We start from the raw sequence: 18,287 nt of genomic DNA on the forward strand, positions 1-18,287 counted from the left end.
CTGTGAGAGTCTAATGCTGTTGCTTATCAGACAGGAGGCAGAGCTCAGGTGGTAATGCTTGTTTGCCAGCCACTCACTTCCTGCTGTGCAGCCCTGTTCCTAACAGGCCACAGGCTGGTACTGGTCCGCAGCCCTGGGGATGGGGACCCTGGGCTAGGATGCTACTATAATAAATGTAGAGTAAGGTTAGGATATCTGAATATAAATGTTGATGTGTGTGTGTGGCAGGGAGCAGTGTGTGTAGCTGAATTTGAGGTAGAGACAAAAAGTAATTAAACTGGAAGCAGAAATCTTAGAATGGGGAAAAGTAAGACATATTTGTTCACAAAGTATCTTTTAACATTTTCTGGTTTCTGTGGAGTCACATTTTATGAATGCTGGTTGATGTTTATTTACCTGAAAAAAAATGACAGAAATTTCAGAAACAAAGGTGACTGTGAATTAGGTACCAATATTTTTGTGGATGGTCTTCATGAACTCAGCCAATAATGGAGATGAGTATGTGGAAAGGGTGGATTATTTGGACTTTTTGAAAAGAAGTTATCGGGCGAACATGATGGCTCATGCCTGTAATCTCAACAGTTTGGGAGGTCGAGGTGGGAGGATCACTTGAGGCCAGGAGTTTTAGATCAACTTGGGCAACAGAGCAAGATCCATCTTTACAATAATTAAAAAAAAAAAAAAAAGAAATTAGCTGGATGTGATGGCTTGCACTTGTAGTTCTAGCTACTCAGGATGCTCAGGCAAGAGGATCACTTGAGCCTAGGAGGTAGAGGCTTCAGTGTGCCATGATCATGCCACCACACTCCAGCCTGGGCAACAGAGTGAGACCCTGTCTCAAAAAAATTAAATTAAAAAGAAATGAAGTTATTGAGTGACGATGAAAGAAACTGATTTGCAAGTGGCCTTCAGGAGGCAGAAGGAGGCTACTCGTCTTTCCCCAGTGATGTTATGAATCCATTGAGGAGATCTGCAGAAGTGTTGTCACTGCCGGAGGAAACCAAGGCTTCACTTGCAAAAAGGGGTACTTTCTTAAAATTGAGAAATTTGGAAATATATCATAGGACTTGTAAAGCTATGATGGAAGTTAGCCCATGAGTGTGTTTATAGAAGGCAGAACTAGATGGCATAAGACTCAGGGATGATGCAGGAGGTGATAAATGTTTTTGTTTAGAGTAGGGAGGAGAGTGAAACACAGTAGATCTTTAATAGTAAAATTTTCACTCATTTGGAATTATGAAAATTGTGTTTGAAAACCAGCTGTGCCGTTTAAATTCTGGGCATACGTTTCTTCATTTGTAAAATTCAAGTTTGAACTAGGCTTCTTTGAACTAAATTCTTCTTGCCACCAGACAACAACCTTCTTCATCACCTAGAGGAACATTGCCTGAAGCCTAAGGAAATAGCCTTCCCTATGCCACACAGAAGACCCCTTAATTGTTCAATGAATTTCTCATTGACTTGTATAGTGCTTCAAAAGAAAACACTTACGCATCAAACATGATTCTAAGTCAAAGTTCTTCATTTGTATGAGATTAAAGAACTGGAAAACTCTACAAGAGAAATAGTCACCTGCTGATTGCAGGCTGTGGGTTTCTTGGAAAAACTCAGCAACTTTGCTTATCCAGGACTATCTTTTTGCCCAGTTCCTCTGATTTTGAAGGAAGTTGAAAAGATAGTTTTCCTTTGCTGTATCCAACATCCTTTTCTACATTTGATTTAAGAAATGTCAATTTAACTTTTTATTGATACTGATATTCAAAATAGATAAAATCAAAGAATGAGATAAATCTTACATATGTGTCATATTTCTATAGATTTTTTTGATCAACATTTTATTTAGAAAATTTTCATACACATGGTAAGGTTGAAAGAATCATACAGTGAACACTATGTACTCGAAATCTACATTCTAAAATTAGGCCAAGCATAGTGGCTGATGCCTGTAATCCCAGGGATTTGGGAGGCTGAGGTGGCAGGATTGCCTGAGAGCAGGAGTTTGAGACCAGCATAGGCAACATGGTGAGACCATGTCTCTACCAAAAAGAAAAGTAAGCCTCGCATGGTGCTGCATGCCTGTAGTTACAGTTACTCAGGAAGCTGAGGCAGGAGGATTGCTTGAGCCCAGGAGTTCAAGGTTACAGTGAAGCATTATAATCATGCTATTGCACTCCAGCCTGGGCAACAGAATGAGACCCTGTCTCAAAATTAATAATAATAATTAATGCCAGGCACGGTGACTCATGCCTGTAATCCTAACACTTTCGGAGGATCAGTTGAGGTCAGGAGTTCAAAACCAGCCTGGCCAATATGTCGAAACCTCGTCTCTACTAAAAATACAAAAATTAGCAGGGCGTCGTGGCAGGTGCCTGTAATCCCAGCTACTTGGGAGGCTGAGGCAGGAGAATCACTTGAACCCGAGAGGTGGAGGTTGCAGTGAGTTGAGATCGTACTACTGCACTCCAGCCTGGGCAACAGAGTGAGACTCCATGGCAATAATAATAATAATAATGACAAATTAATTTAACATGTTTGTTTAGAGTAGGGAGGAGATAAGTGCTTTCTCACATATCTATCCATCTGAACATATCTACCCATAAATCCATTTTATCTTTTAATATACTGCAAACCTCATTCCTATACACATGATCATGAATATCATTAACTGGAGTTAAATACTGCTATATTTCTTTTCAAGCTCAAATTTATCTACATTGAAATGCATAAATTATCACCCCGTGTAACATTCACTCACTGAATGTAATATTTAACAAATACATACACCATTATAATACAAACTGCTATCAAGAATATTATCATCATCCCAGAAATTTTCTTTTTTTTTATTATTATACTTTAGGTTTTAGGGTACATGTGCACAATGTGCAGGTTTGTTACATATGTATCCATGTGCCATGTTGTTTTGCTACACCCATTAATTCGTCATTTAGCATTAGGTATATCTCCTAATGCTGTCCCTCCCCCCTCCCCCCACCCCACAACAGTCCCCGGAGTGTGATGTTCCCTGTCCTGTGTCCATGAGTTCTCAATGTTCAATTCCCGCCTATGAGTGAGAACATGCGGTGTTTGGTTTTTTGTCCTTGCGATAGTTTACTGAGAATGATGTTTTCCAGTTTCATCCATGTCCCTACAAAGGACATGAACTCATCATTTTTTATGGCTGCATAGTATTCCATGGTGTATATGTGCCACATTTTCTTAATCCAGTCTATTGTTGTTGGACATTTGGGTTGGTTCCAAGTCTTTGCTATTGTGAATAGTGCGGCAATAAAATACGTGTGCATGTGTCTTTATAGCAGCATGATTTATAGTCCTTTGGGTATATACCCAGTAATGGGATGGCTGGGTCAAATGGTATTTCTAGTTCTAGATCCCTGAGGAATCGCCACACTGACTTCCACAATGGTTGAACTAGTTTACAGTCCCACCAACAGTGTAAAAGTGTTCCTATTTCTCCACATCCTCTCCAGCACCTGTTGTTTCCTGACTTTTTAATGATGACCATTCTAACTGGTGCGAGATGATATCTCACTGTGGTTTTGATTTGCATTTCTCCGATGGCCAGTGATCATGCGCATTTTTTCATGTGTTTTTTGTCTGCATAAATGTCTTCTTTTGAGAAGTGTCTGTTCATGTCCTTTGCCCACTTTTTGATGGGGTTGTTTTTTTTCTTGTAAATTTGTTTGAGTTCATTGTAGATTCTGGATATTAGCCCTTTGTCAGATGAGTAGGTTGCAAAAATTTTCTCCCATTCTGTAGGTTGCCTGTTCACGCTGATGGTAGTTTCTTTTGCTGTGCAGAAGCTCTTTAGTTTAATTAGATCCCATTTGTCAATTTTGGCTTTTGTTGCCATTGCTTTTGGTGTTTTAGACATGAAGTCCTTGCCCACGCCTATGTCCTGAATGGTATTGCCTAGGTTTTCTTGTAGGATTTTAATGGTTTTAGGTCTAACATTTAAGTTTTTAATCCATCTTGAATTAATTTTTGTATAAGGTGTAAGGAAGGGATCCAGTTTCAGCTTTCTACATATGGCTAGCCAGTTTTCCCAGCACCATTTATTAAATAGGGAATCATTTCCCCATTTCTTGTTTTTGTCAGGTTTGTCAAAGATCAGATAACTGTAGATATGTGGCATCATTTCTGAGGGCTCTGTTCTGCTCCATTGATCTATGTCTCTGTTGTGGTACCAGTACCATGCTGTTTTGGTTACCGTAGCCTTGTAGTATAGTTTGAAGTCATGATGCCTCCAGCTTTGTTCTTTTGGCTTAGGATTGACTTGGCGATGCAGGCTCTTTTTTGGTTCCACATGAACTTTAAAGTAGTTTTTTCCAATTCTGTGAAGAAAGTCTTTGGTAGCTTGAATGGGGATGGCATTGAATCTATAAATTACCTTGGGCAGTATGGCCATTTTCATGATATTGATTCTTCCAACCCATGAGCATGGAATGTTCTTCCATTTGTTTGTATCCTCTTTGATTTCATTGGGCAGTGGTTTGTAGTTCTCCTTGAAGTGGTCCTTCACATCCCTTGTAAGTTGGATTCCTAGGTATTTTATTCTCTTTGAAGCAATTGTGAATGGGAGTTCACTCATGATTTGGTTCTCTGTTTGTCTGTGATTGGTGTACAAGAATGCTTGCAATTTTTGTACATTGATTTTGTATCCTGAGACTTTGCTGAAGTTGCTAATCACCTTAAGGAGATTTTGGGCTGAGACGATGGGGTTTTCTAGATATACAATCATGTCACCTGCAAACAGGGACAATTTGACTTCCTCTTTTCCTAATTGAATACCCTTTATTTCCTTCTCCTGCCTGATTGCTCTGGCCAGAACTTCCAGCACTATGTTGAATAGGAGTGGTGAGAGAGGGCATCCCTGTCTTGTGCCAGTTTTCAAAGGGAATGCTTCCAGTTTTTGCCCATTCAGTATGATATTGGCTGTGCGTTTGTCATAGATAGCTCTTATTATATTGAGGTATGTCCCGTCAATACCTAATTTATTGAGAGTTTTTAGTATGAAGGGCTGTTGAATTTTGTCAAAGGCCTTTTCTGCATCTATTGAGATAATTATGTGGTTTTTGTCTTTGGTTCTGTTTATATGCTGGATTACATTTATTGATTTGTGTATGTTGAACCAGCCTTGCATCCCAGGGATGAAGCCCACTAGATCATGGTGGATAAGCTCTTTGATGTGCTGCTGGATTCAGTTTGCCAGTATTTTATTGAGGATTTTTGCATCAGTGTTCATCAAGGATATTGGTCTAAGATTCTCTTTTTTGGTTATGTCTCTGCCAGGCTTTGGTATCAGGACAATGCTAGCTTCATAAAATGTGTTAGGGAGGATTCCCTCTTTTTCTATCGATTGGAATAGTTTCAGAAGGAATGGTACCAGTTCCTCCTTGTACCTCTGGTAGAATTTGGCTGTGAATCCATCAGGTCCTGGACTCTTTTTGGTTGGTAAGCTATTGATTGTTGCCACAATTTCAGAGCCTGTTATTGGTCTATTCAGAGGTTCAACTTCTTCCTGGTTTAGTCTGGGGAGGGTGTATTTGTCGAGGAATTTATCCATTTCTTCTAGATTTTCTAGTTTATTTGCATAGAGGTGTTTGTAGTATTCTCTGATGGTAGATTGTATTTCTGTGGGATCGGTGGTGATATCCCCTTTTTCATTTTTTTATTGCATCTATTTGATTCTTCTCTCTTTTCTTCTTTATTAGTCTTGCTAGCGGTCTATCAATTTTGTTGATCTTTTCCAAAAACCAGCTCCTGGATTCATTAATTTTTTGAAGGGTTTTTTGTGTCTCTATTTCCTTCAGTTCTGCTCTGATTTTAGTTATTTCTAGCCTTGTGCTAGCTTTTGAATGTGTTTGCTCTTGCTTTTCTAGTTCTTTTAATTGTGATGTGAGGGTGTCAATTTTGGATCTTTCCTGCTTTCTCTTGTGGGTATTTAGTGCTATAAATTTCCCTCTACACACTGCTTTGAATGTGTCCCAGAGATTCTGGTATGTTGTGTCTGTGTTCTCGTTGGTTTCAAAGAACATCTTTATTTCTGCCTTCATTTCATTATGTACCCAGTAGTCATTCAGGAGCAGGTTGTTCAGTTTCCATGTAGTTGAGTGGTTTTGAGTGAGTTTCTTAATCCTGAGTTCTAGTTTGATTGCACTGTGGTCTGAGAGACGGTTTGTTGTAATTTCTGTTCTTTTACATTTGCTGAGGAGAGCTTTACTTCCAACTATGTGGTCAATTTTGGAGTAGGTGTGGTGTGGTGCTGAAAAAATGTATATTCTGTTGATTTGGGGTGGAGAGTTCTGTAGATGTCTATTAGATCCACTTTGTGTAGAGCTGAGTTCAATTCCTGGATATCCTTGTTAACTTTCTGTCTCGTTGATCTGTCTAATGTGGACAGTGGGGTGTTAAAATCTCCCATTATTATTGTGTGGGAGTTTAAGTCCCTTTGTAGGTCGCTGAGGACTTGCTTTATGAATCTGGGTGCTCCTGTGTTGGGTGCATACATATTTAGGATAGTTAGCTCTTCTTGTTGAATTGATCCCTTTACCATTATGTAATGGCCTTCTTTGTCTCTTTTGATCTTTGTTGGTTTAAAGTCTATTTTATCAGAGACTAGGATTGCAACCCCTGCCTTTTTTTGTTTTCCATTTGCTTGATAGGTCTTCCTCCATCCCTTTATTTTGAGCCTATGTGTGTCTCTGCACGTGAGATGGGTTTCCTGAATACAGCACACTGATGGGTCCTGACTCCTTATCCAGTTTGCCAGTCTGTGTCTTTTAATTGGAGCATTTAGCCCATTTACATTTAACGTTAATATTGTTATGTGTGAATCTGATCCTGTCATTATGACGTTAGTTGGTTATTTTCTCGTTAGTTGATGCAGTTTCTTCCTAGCCTCGAAGGTCTTTACAATTTGGCATGTTTTTGCAGGGGCTGGTTCCGGTTGTTCCTTTCCTTGTTTAGTGCTTCCTTCAGGAGCTCTTTTAGGGCAGGCCTGGTGGTGACAAAATCACTCAGCGTTTGCTCGTCTGTAAAGTATTTTATTTCTCCTTCACTTATGAAGCTTAGTTTGGCTGGATATGAAATTCTGGATTGAAAATTCTTTTCTTTAAGAATGTTGAATATCGGCCCCCACTCTCTTCTGGCTTGTAGAGTTTCTGCTGAGAGATCAGCTGTTAGTCTGATGGGCTTCCCTTTGTGGGTAACCCGACCTTTCTCTCTGGCTGCCCTTAACGTTTTTTCCTTCATTTCAACTTTGGCGAATCTGACAATTATGTGTCTTGGAGTTGCTCTTCTCGAGGAGTATCTTTGTGGCGTTCTCTGTATTTCCTGAATCTGAATGTTGGCCTGCCTTGCTAGATTGGGGAAGTTCTCCTGGATAATATCTTGCAGAGTGTTTTCCAACTTGGTTCCATTCTCCCCGTCATTTTCAGGTACACCAATCAGACATAGGTTTGGTCTTTTCACATAGTCCCAAATTTCTTGGAGGCTTTGTTCGTTTCTTTTTATTCTTTTTTCTCTAAACTTCCCTTCTCGCTTCATTTCATTCATTTCATCTTCCATCAGCGATACCCTTTCTTCCAGTTGATCGCATCGGCTACCGAGGCTTCTGCAATCTTCGCATAGTTCTCGAAACTTGGCTTTCAGCTCCATCAGCTCCTTTAAGCCCTTCTCTCCATTGGTTATTCTAGTTATCCGTTCGTCTAGTTTTTTTTTTCAAAGTTTTTAACTTCTTTGCTATTGTTTTGAATTTCCTCCCGTAGCTCAGAGTAGTTTGATCATCTGAAGCCTTCTTCTCTCAACTCGTCAAAGTCATTCTCCATCCAGCTTTGTTCCATTGCTGGTGAGGAACTGCGTTCCTTTGGAGGAGGAGAGGTGCTCTGCTTTTTAGAGTTTCCAGTTTTTCTGCTCTGTTTTTTCCCCATCTTTGTGGTTTTATCTACTTTTCGTCTTTGATGATGGTGGTGTACAGATGGGTTTTTGGTGTGGATGTCCTTTCTGTTTGTTAGTTTTCCTTCTACCAGACAGGACCCTCAGCTGTAGGTCTGTTGGAGTTTGCTAGAGGTCCACTCCAGACCCTGTTTGGCTGGGCGTCAGCAGCGGTGGCTGCAGAACAGCGGATTTTCGTGAGACCACAAATTCAGCTGTCTGATAGTTCCTCTGGAAGTTTTGTCTCAGAGGAGTATCTGGCCAAGTGAGGTGTCAGTCTGTCCCTACTGGGGGGTGCCTCCCAGTTAGGCTGCTCGGGGGTGAGGGACCCACTTTAGGAGGCAGTCTGCCCGTTCTCAGATCTCCAGCTGCATGCTGGGAGAACCACTACTCTCTTCAAAGCTGTCAGTCAGACAGGGACATTTAAGTCTGCAGAGGTTCCTGCTGAATTTTTGTTTGTCTGTGCCCTGCCCCCAGAGGTGGAGCCTACAGAGGCAGGCAGGCCTCCTTGAGCTGTGGTGGGCTCCACCCAGTTCGAGCTTCCTGGCTGCTTTGTTTACCTAAGCAAGCCTGGGCAATGGTGGGCGCCCCTCCCCCAGCCTCTCTGCCACCTTGCAGCTTGATCTCAGACTGCTGTGCTGGCAATCAGTGAGACTCCGTGGGCATAGGACCCTCTGAGCCAGGTGCGGGACACAATCTCCTGGTGTGCCGTTTTCCAGGCCCGTTGGAAAAGCGCAGTATTAGGGTGGGACTGACCTGATTTTCCAGGTGCCGTGTGTTACCCCTTTCTTTGACTAGGAAAGGGAACTCCCTGACCCCTTGTGCTTCCTGAGTGAGGCAATGCCTCGCCCTGCTTCGGCTCACGCACAGTGCACTGCACCAACTGTCCTGCACCCACTGTTTGGCACTCCCTAGTGAGATGAAACCGGTACCTCAAACAGAAATGCAGAAATCACCCGTCTTCTGTGTCGCTCAGGCTGGGAGCTGTAGACCAGAGCTGTTCCTATTTGGCCATCTTGGCTCCCAATACCAGAAATTTTCTTTATGCCTCTTCCCAGTCAGTCTCTGCCCCCAAGCTCCCAAAGGCAACCATTTTTCCTGTTTTATTTTCCCTAAAGATTAGGTATGTTTAAAAAGATCATATAAATGAATAATAGAGTATCCACTCTTTGGTGTAAATTTATATTATGTGGCATAATCCTTTTTGGAGTCATCAGCATTGTTGCGTGTATCAGTAATTTGTTCCATTTTTATGTTGAATAGTATTTCATTGTTTAAATACACCACAGTTTTTGTATCATTTCTCCCATTCATGGAAACCTAAGGTGTTTCCAGGTTTGGCTATTATGATAAAAACTTGTTTAGGTCTTTTTATGGACATATAATGTCATTTATCTTGGATATGTACTTAACAGGGGAAAATGTGAAGGACTTTTATATTTATTAAAAACTACCTGTTTTCTAAAAGGGTTGTGATAATTTACATTCCCAACAGCAATGCAGCAGACTTTCAGCTGTTCTACAAACTTTTTAATATTTGGTATTGTCAATCTTTTTAATATAATGCCATTTAATCTAAAACATGAGAACTTTTTCAATATATAGGTCCAGTTACTGTGATCTCTCACCCACCATTTCTTTATTATAGTTGTCATATATATTCTATTTACAAACATAGGCAATGATGTGATTTTTGCCTCAAATATTAATATGCATTTAAAAGAATTTAACAGGGAAAAATTATATTGACTTCAAATGTACTTATACTGTCTTTTATCATCTCCAATTTGCTATTAATCACATGTAGTAGATTTTTTTTTTCATTCTAGATACTGTGTTACACTTTTCATTTACAGAATTTGTATTCAATATTTTTTGTTGGTACCGTTTCTTTTTTGCTACAAGAATTTTGGTATGTGTGTGTGTCCTTGAGTATAGTTTAAAAGCTACTTGAAGATGCTTGTTTGCTTATTCCAACATCTAGTTGATCTCAGTACAATCTCCGTTGATTGCTTTTTCTCATAAGTTACTTTTTATTGTTTCCTTGTATGTCTAGTATTTTTTTTTAATTGCAACCTGGATGTCATGAATAGTACATTGTAGAAACTCTGGGTTTTGTTATGTTCCTCTGAAGAGCACTCACCCATTCTTTTTTGTTGTCACATCAGTTGGTTAACTTGACTGGGCTCAAAGTCCAGACTTTTTTCCTTCCTGTAGAATGCAGGACCTAAAATCTGTTCAGTTTTGCAGCCCTAGCTGGGCTACTTGGAATCTGCCTAGAGCAGATGTAGGTCTAGCATCAGTGAGCAATTTGGACAGAGTTTATGCACAGATTGAGGCTCCCTTTCTGTGGCCCTCTCTTTACACCTGCTGTGGCTATTTTTAGTTTTGTTCACTAGTTCTTCAAGCTAGTAAAACTGTGGGTTTCTATTTGAGTTTTAGCCATTCTGGAGCTCATCCAGTGCCTTTTCCTTCTAAGTATTCATAGCCTTCCTGGCTTACCTGTTCTTAGGTGCACTCCAGGTATCTGATGTTTGCTGTGTGTATATATATGTATATATATATACACACACACACACACACCAATATATACACAGAATTTATAGCTGTTATCTATGGGAGCTTTGCTCCAATAAAAGCTACTTCACAATTATTAAAAATAGAACCTCCATAAGTAGATTTTAAAATGTTTCTGCCATTTGAAACCAAAAAGTGGGATTTTGAGAATGTAGATCATCAAAATCATGCCAACATGTGTGAACATACTACATTATTTGAGAAAGCAAATATAGTAGAAACACATCCAAATAAAAACAGTGGAAATTTGGTGATTTTTTTCCAATGTTTGCCATATTGTAGCAGAATTTCAATTTTTCAATTTTTCACGATATACACTTAGCCTTTTTCTAGATATTCTATTACCATATATATACACACTATAGAGCAGAATATATTATTCTATATATAATATGAATATTCTAATCTCTAATAAAATATGTAGTATAAACAGAATATTGTTTGATTTTTTTTTTTTTTTTTTTTGAGACGGAGTCTGGCTTTTTCACCCAGGCTGGAGTGCAGTGGCTCAATCTCGGCTCACTGCAAGCTCCGCCTCCCAGGTTCACGCCATTCTCCTGCCTCAGCCTCTCCGAGTAGCTGGGACTATAGGTGCCCGCCACCACGCCCAGCTAATTTTTTTGTATTTTTTTAGTAGAGACGGGGTTTCACCATGTTAGCCAGGATGGTCTCGATCTCCTGACCTCGTGATCCTCCCACCTCGGCCTCCCAAAGTGCTGGGATTACAAGTGTGAGCCACCGCGCCCGGCCATATTGTTTGATTTTTGTTCGGACATTGTTCCTTATAACCAGAACTCCAACTAAACTTTTTTAGTCTAGTGCTATTCAGTAAAAAAAAGTCAATCATAGTTGTATGGATAATGATCACTGGCTTTTATGTCATTAACATTACAGGACCTTAAATTTAGTTAAGAAGCTGTAAGTCAATACTCTCTAAAGGTTCATCAGCTATTTATAGTTAATTTACACTCCTAATGTTTACATAATCTTAACCAAGTAACACATATTGAATATGGAAATAAATATTGCCCTGGTGCTTTTGAATGGGAATAAGTAGGCACAGCATAATAGATTTAACATATAATGAAAATGGGTTGCAATCTATAATAAGACATGCTGAAGATTCAATAAAAGCTCAGATATTGATTCATTCTTCAAATTGGTCATTAGCAACTAATTGGAGACCTTTGCTGACCAATATGCTTAACTGATTTTTAAAAATAAACGGCAAAATAGCTGATGAAATTTCATAAAGCAACTGTTCCCTGACCATAAAACAAGGCAATTACATTGTGCAAAGGTTAATTTTGAGCACATAATCAGTAACTGTAATAGAAACAAATCAAAGAAAAGAATTGAAGGATCCTAAATGTAAATTTCATTAGTATCTTTATTTAGTTTTATGGTTAGAAAACTCTATGAAGCAGCGATAGAATGGTGAGGGATAAGTTATTTATTTTATTAAAGATTTAAATAAACTTTGCCAAGGACCAAATTTTGGTTCTACTTTAGGCCCTGACAAGAAGTCTTGTAAGCTTTTTAAAGAGCTCACTTCAAATCATAGTTATCAGTCTTACTAATTCATAACTTTGTACTTATCATTTATCTTCTCTGAGCTGCACTTCCTTCATTTTTATAAAGTGGAAAGAATTAATGAAATTTATACAATGGGTTATATGGGAATTAAATAATATGAAGCATATAGAATAGCTGCGGAATCAATGTTTCTTCTACTCTGTAATCCCTTTGTAGCTGTATGCTTTTGCTTTCTTTATTTATTTAATTATGTGGGATAATTATATAATCCAATTCTATATTTTCTGAACATACAACATAAAGAAAATGCTTTTTCCCTGGTCTCTTTTCTTCTTGGCTTCCTCCCATGATTGCTCAGGCCTGGGAAAGTACAGGCCTGGCCTGCTCCAATCAGGTCTTTCAGGGCAGACCAAAGCAGGGCACGGGGAGACTTACCCATAAATGCAAAACAGGAATGAGGCCATGGTCAGGGTCAGAACTAGTTAGTGCTGAGGGAGGAGGCAAAAATCCAAGCGAAAAACTGACAATGCTCTGGCGAAGTTTTAGAAATGTTAGCACCGTCCTGAGATGGCTTTTGTGTAAGTAAGCTGGCTGTCTTTGAAGGGGGCAGATGGAGCTAGACTGCTTAAACTCATCATATAAGCCAGCAAGAGAAGTATAATTTTGCTCTCCTGAAAACAGAATTCCCAGCATGTCTCTTTGTTCTTACTACTTATTTTTCTATACTGTAAATTAAATTTTTAAAGAACTGGAGAGAAGTCCACTAAAACAAATTACTAACAGTGACAAATAAGCAGTGGTTTATGTTAATATGTAAGTGCACCATTGTATTACTCCATTCTGATGCTACTAATAAAGACATACCCAAGACTGGATAATTTATAGAGAAAAATAGGTTTAATAGACTCACAGTTCCACATGGCTGGGGAAGTCTCACAATCATGGTGGAAGGCAAAGAAGTAGCAAAGGCAGGCCTTACATGGTGGCAGGCAAGAGAGCATGTGCAGGGGAACTGCACTTTATAAAATCGCCAGATGTTATGAGACTTATTTACTATCACATCACTAGAACAGCATGAGAAAAACCTGCCCTCGTGATTCAAATACCTCCAAACATGTCCCTCCCACAACACACGGGGATTACAGGAGCTACAATTCAAGATGAGATTTGGGTAGGGACACAGCCAAACCATATCAACCATTATGTATATTCAATGTGTAACCTATCTGTATCTATATCCACACCTATATCCAGACAATTACATAATCTTATATGTTGAAACAATTACAGATTCAAGTACTCTGACTCACTCATCATTTACATAAGCTTTCAGCATAGAGGCCATACTTATATGCCATTCCCTCTGCCTGATATGTTTGTTTTTTCTTTCTTCATTTTCCCTAACAGATAAACTTCTATTTCTCCTTGAAAATTCAGTTCAAGATTACTTTCCATGATAAGCCCATCTTAGTAATATTTTTATTCTCAGATCCTCTACTGTCTGGCATAATATGTGCTCAAAACATATTTGATGAAGGAATAGTTGTACAGTTAAATGCAAAATGGTGATGAATGACAAAGGAGAAAGATATACAGACAAACTTTATTTAATCGCATATCATTTATTAGCCTAGAAAATAAAATGTCTAAGACAGATATGGCGTGGAGACCGTGTAATTATTTTTAAATTTGTAACCTGACAAATGTCACAAAATTGTTGGAAAGTTTTCACTAAGCCTTATATCATGGAAAAGGTTAAAAAAAAATAAGCTAAAAACTTTTAATGGTACTCTACTTTTTAGAAAACATTACATTTTCTAATGAAATAAATAATAGTTTATGAATGTTTAATATTTCTCTAACCAATGATTACATTAGCTTTTCTTATGTCACACTGACAGAATGTCTCATTGTGTTGGGGCCAGAGAGCACAGAGATGCGGGGGGGATAAATTTATCAGGAACAATAAATGAGATAGTGATTAAGTGAAAAAGTAAGTACCATTGGCAAATCAGGAAAAATTGGGAACCTCAACTTTCAGCTGGAGAAAAACACAAGGCAGGAGGCCAGATGAGAGTTGGGGGGCACTATTTTGGAGGAACAGGATCAAGGGATTTTAAAGATATATATACGGGAAGGGAGAAAAGAAAGAAAAGATTGTTTGAGTGCAGAATTTTGGGAGATCTTAAGAATGACTGAGACAAGAACTGAGTTGTCACTTGATCTTTTGAATTCATTTACCTGTGGAATTTTTTGGAGTGATTACAATAAAGATTTAAACTATTTATAATTGCAATTTTTACTGTACTATTATCTTTTTAGCAGAAATCTTAATAATCAATACATACAAGTCTAATAATCAAATATTATAAATATCTTCCTAATTTACTTTTTTAAAAAATTTTTTGTTTCTTTCAATGCAATTCTAAGGCCAACCAGGTCTGAAAGGTAGCACTAGATCTATGCTGGTTTCATACAACATTGTGGATGCCATTCAGTGGAGTGATTAAGAGGATAGACTCTGGAGCCAGATTGCTTTGGTTCAAGTCATAGCTCTGCTACTTGCTAGCTGTAATCATGGGCAAGTTACTTAACACCTCCCTGCCTTCTTAATAAAATAGAGATAATAGTGGTATGAAGCTCATGTGGATGTTTCGTGTAGCAAATCAGTTCATGCAGAAAAATAATGTAGGAAAAGTGTCTGACAATAGTGCTTGGCACATTGCAAACATTCAACGATGCTGGCTATTATGATTATAATCATTATTATTATATGCAGATGATACAGACAAACATTTATGGGTCCAATATTTATAATCTAATTATTCATTTATTTTACAAATACATTGAGTGCTTACTCTGTCCTTACTATGTGCCAAGCTTTGAAGATAAGGCAGAAAACACAAATTCAAGATCTAGGGATCTTGGTAAAAAAGGCAGAAAACACAAACTCAAGATCTAGGGATCTCAGTAAAATATCAAGCCATGAGATTTAGTCAGGAAGGTTTCTTTCTTTCTTTCTCTCTCTCTCTCTTTCTTTCTTTCTTTCTTTCTTTCTTTCTTTCTTTCTTTCTTTCTTTCTTTTTCTTTCTTTCTCCTTCCTTCCTTCCTTTCTCTTTCTCTCTCTCTTTCTTGACAGAGTCTTCCTCTGTCTCCCAGGCTAGAGTGCAGTGATGTGATCTCAGCTCACCACAACCTCCACCTCCGGAGCTCAAGCAATTCTCCTGCCTCAGGTTCCCGAGTAGCTGGGATTACAGGTGCCCACCACCACGCCCTGCTAATTTTTGTACTTTTAGTAGAGACAGGATTTCACCATGTTGGCCAAGCTGGTCTTGAACTCCTGACCTCAAGTGATTTGCCCACCTCAGCCTCCCAAAGTGCTGGGATTACAGGCGTGAGTCACCACACCCGGTGAGGAATGACTTTCTATCAGAAGTTGAATTGATATAGACCTACTTGGCACATATATAGAGCTGAAACAACCTAGATGGTTGGCATATTTTCTCCATAAATAGAGTCAAATTATCTGTAATTTCAAATGTACTTTCTCCAAGAACAGATTTTTCAGTTAAAGAGTGGCTTTTGATGAGTGACTTTGCTATACCATTATTGAAAAAGGGTCTATAATATGCAAATGCTAGACATGTATAAAGCACAATTGACATTAACTTACAGGAAGAAAAGAGACTGAATTTGGTTCTCAGAGGGAATAAAAAAATCTCCCCAGCCCTACACTTAGATGGACCTCTGAGATTGTATCTATGAAAGTCAAAAACTTCTATTATATCTAAGACATAATTACTGGTGTATGATCATGGACTACTATAATGGCTTGTTTCTGGCAATATATTGCTTTATAATATTGCTCGATAGCATGGAAAGCAGTAAAAATTGGTTTTCCAAAATAAACATTATCTATCTTTTCTAGTCTGGGATAAAGAAGATTTAATAATTATTTACACTAAAGGATAATTGGAGCATGAAATGACCATGAAAAAACATATTTGCATAGTTGTGCAGAAACATTAACATGCAATTATGTCTTAATACTAGATATAAAATATCTGAAATGGAAGATGGAAGATTTAGTGAGATCTTTCACCAATAACTTCAACATAAGATTTGTGTTTTAGAATGTGTCCTGGAGACAGGACCTTCTTCCTAGCTAAACATTAGAGACAAAAAATTAAAAAGAGCCTTAAAGTCCATACTTAAGACCCAGAAAGAAAAATAATATTCTTTTCATAACACATAGTATTTATGTAGTATACTGAATTGCCAGGTATTTATCATTAATTATCTCATGTTGGGTTACTTTAATGCTCCGAAAAATATTGTATCTCAATTGCTTTTAAAATGCATCAAAATCATAACTTTGTTTCTGGTCTACACACCTTCATTTGTCCATCTTTTGCAGGTTTATTCCCTGCTGTCCTGAATCTTGCTTCTAATGCTCTTATCACGACCAATGCAACATGTGGAGAAAAAGGACCTGAAATGTACTGCAAATTGGTAGAACATGTCCCTGGGCAGCCTGTGAGGAACCCGCAGTGTCGAATCTGCAATCAAAACAGCAGCAATCCAAACCGTATGTATTTTAGTGTGTATGTGTGTGGCGCTGGGTAGGATCTATAATTGTGAGATGTTGAGGCCAAGTTGCATTAAATTCAAGGGTTTGTAATCCTAAGAATTCCTGGAATTCTTTTTTCCACTAAGAGCTTCTTCCTGGCCCCTCTCTGTCATTCAGCAAACATTATTGGACTTCCTGCTATGTGCTAAGTACAGTGATGGAGATGATTCGCCAGCTGAAGGCCTGTGGCAGTCATTAGGTTTACTAACCCCAGATACCAGAGTGGTTTCTGAGGATGTGGTTATTAACTCAGGCTATCGTCATTCATTGGTAATTTATGTGCCAGGTATTGTGCCTGAGATCCAGGAGGAATAAGGTAGGATATGGTCTTTGAGCTACTGATATATAGTGTGGTAAGTACAAAGGAAAGAATGAGCACAGGGTTCTGCAGAAGAGAGAGGATGGCCACAAAGTCAGTCTTGGTGTAAGTAAAGGCTTGCTAGAAGGAGTGACATCCAAGCTGATAACCAAGGACATGAGCTAAACAAGGGTATGAGATAAACAGGTAAAGAGGTGAGGGAGGGGAAGAGGAGAGGTCATGCCAGGAAGAGAAATCAGAATTAGACAGAAAATTCTAGTTACTCAGGGAGCTACAAGTAGGAATGACTAGAACTGAAAGTGCCAAAGGGCAGAGAGTAGAGATGAGACTAGAGCAGAAGGCTGGAGCCAGATTATGAAGGCATTTAACAACCACGGGAGAAGTGATTTAGGGAGAGGCACCATGTAAAGCCCTCTTTCCGGCCTCTATGAACCACAATGATACCTCAGACTTATTGATGTATTTATTCAACAGGCCTTTGAACACCTCCTACTAGCAATGCATTGTATTGGAGCATAATGTTAAATTACACATAACTCCTGAATCAGAGGACTTAGAGGGCAAATAGAGGCAAAAGAAAAGTAAATTCAGTGCTAAAGGAACATGAATGCTCCATGTAGATGCTAAAGTCATCTAAAGATTCCTGGCTAAGAAATCTTTCTATCTATATATCTCTATCCCTATCTCTATCTGTCTTTCTGACATGCCTTCTTCTCTTCTCCTCCCTTACCTCTCTGTCTCTGTATATATATATATAATATATATAAAATATATATAGAAGGTGGATATATACTTATATGTAATCTACATAAAAGTAAATATATATATTATTTATATTATTTTTATTTATATTATTTTTAATAAAAAGATATATTTTTTATTTTTATTTTTGAGGCAGAATCTCACTCTGTCACCCAGGCTGGAGTGCAGTGGTGTGATCTCAGCTCACTGCAACGGCCATCTCCCGGGTTCAAGCGATTCTACTGCCTCAGCCTCCCGAGTAGCTGAGATTACAGGCACGTGACACCATGCCTGACTATTTTTTGTATTTTAAGTAGAGATGGGGTTTTGCCATGTTGGCCAGGCCGGTCTCAAACCCCTGGCCTCAAGTGATCCACCTGCCTTAGCCTCCCAATAGATATATTTTTTGTTAATATTATTTTATATATAATATATAAAAAGTTAGCTATATATTATATCTATATATATAGATATATAGATAGATAGATATAGGCCAGAAAGTAAATGGATTGATGGATTATTAGTTTC

At 38.5% G+C, this 18,287-nt stretch overlaps 1 protein-coding gene across 2 annotated transcripts in view; it reads left to right on the forward strand.

Moving 5' to 3' along the window:
• LAMA2 (laminin subunit alpha 2) overlaps positions 1-18,287 on the forward strand; it is a 625,547-nt gene that overhangs the window by 143,422 nt on the left and 463,838 nt on the right. For both annotated transcript variants that reach the window (XM_055263701.2, XM_055263709.2), the window contains exon 2: positions 16,487-16,657. In XM_055263701.2, coding sequence (XP_055119676.2) covers positions 16,487-16,657 — 171 coding nt within the window. The remainder of the gene's footprint in view (positions 1-16,486; positions 16,658-18,287) is intronic.

The sequence above is a fragment of the Symphalangus syndactylus genome, chromosome 2 (genome assembly GCF_028878055.3).
Source record: "Symphalangus syndactylus isolate Jambi chromosome 2, NHGRI_mSymSyn1-v2.1_pri, whole genome shotgun sequence".
NCBI classification, from domain to species: domain Eukaryota; kingdom Metazoa; phylum Chordata; class Mammalia; order Primates; family Hylobatidae; genus Symphalangus; species Symphalangus syndactylus.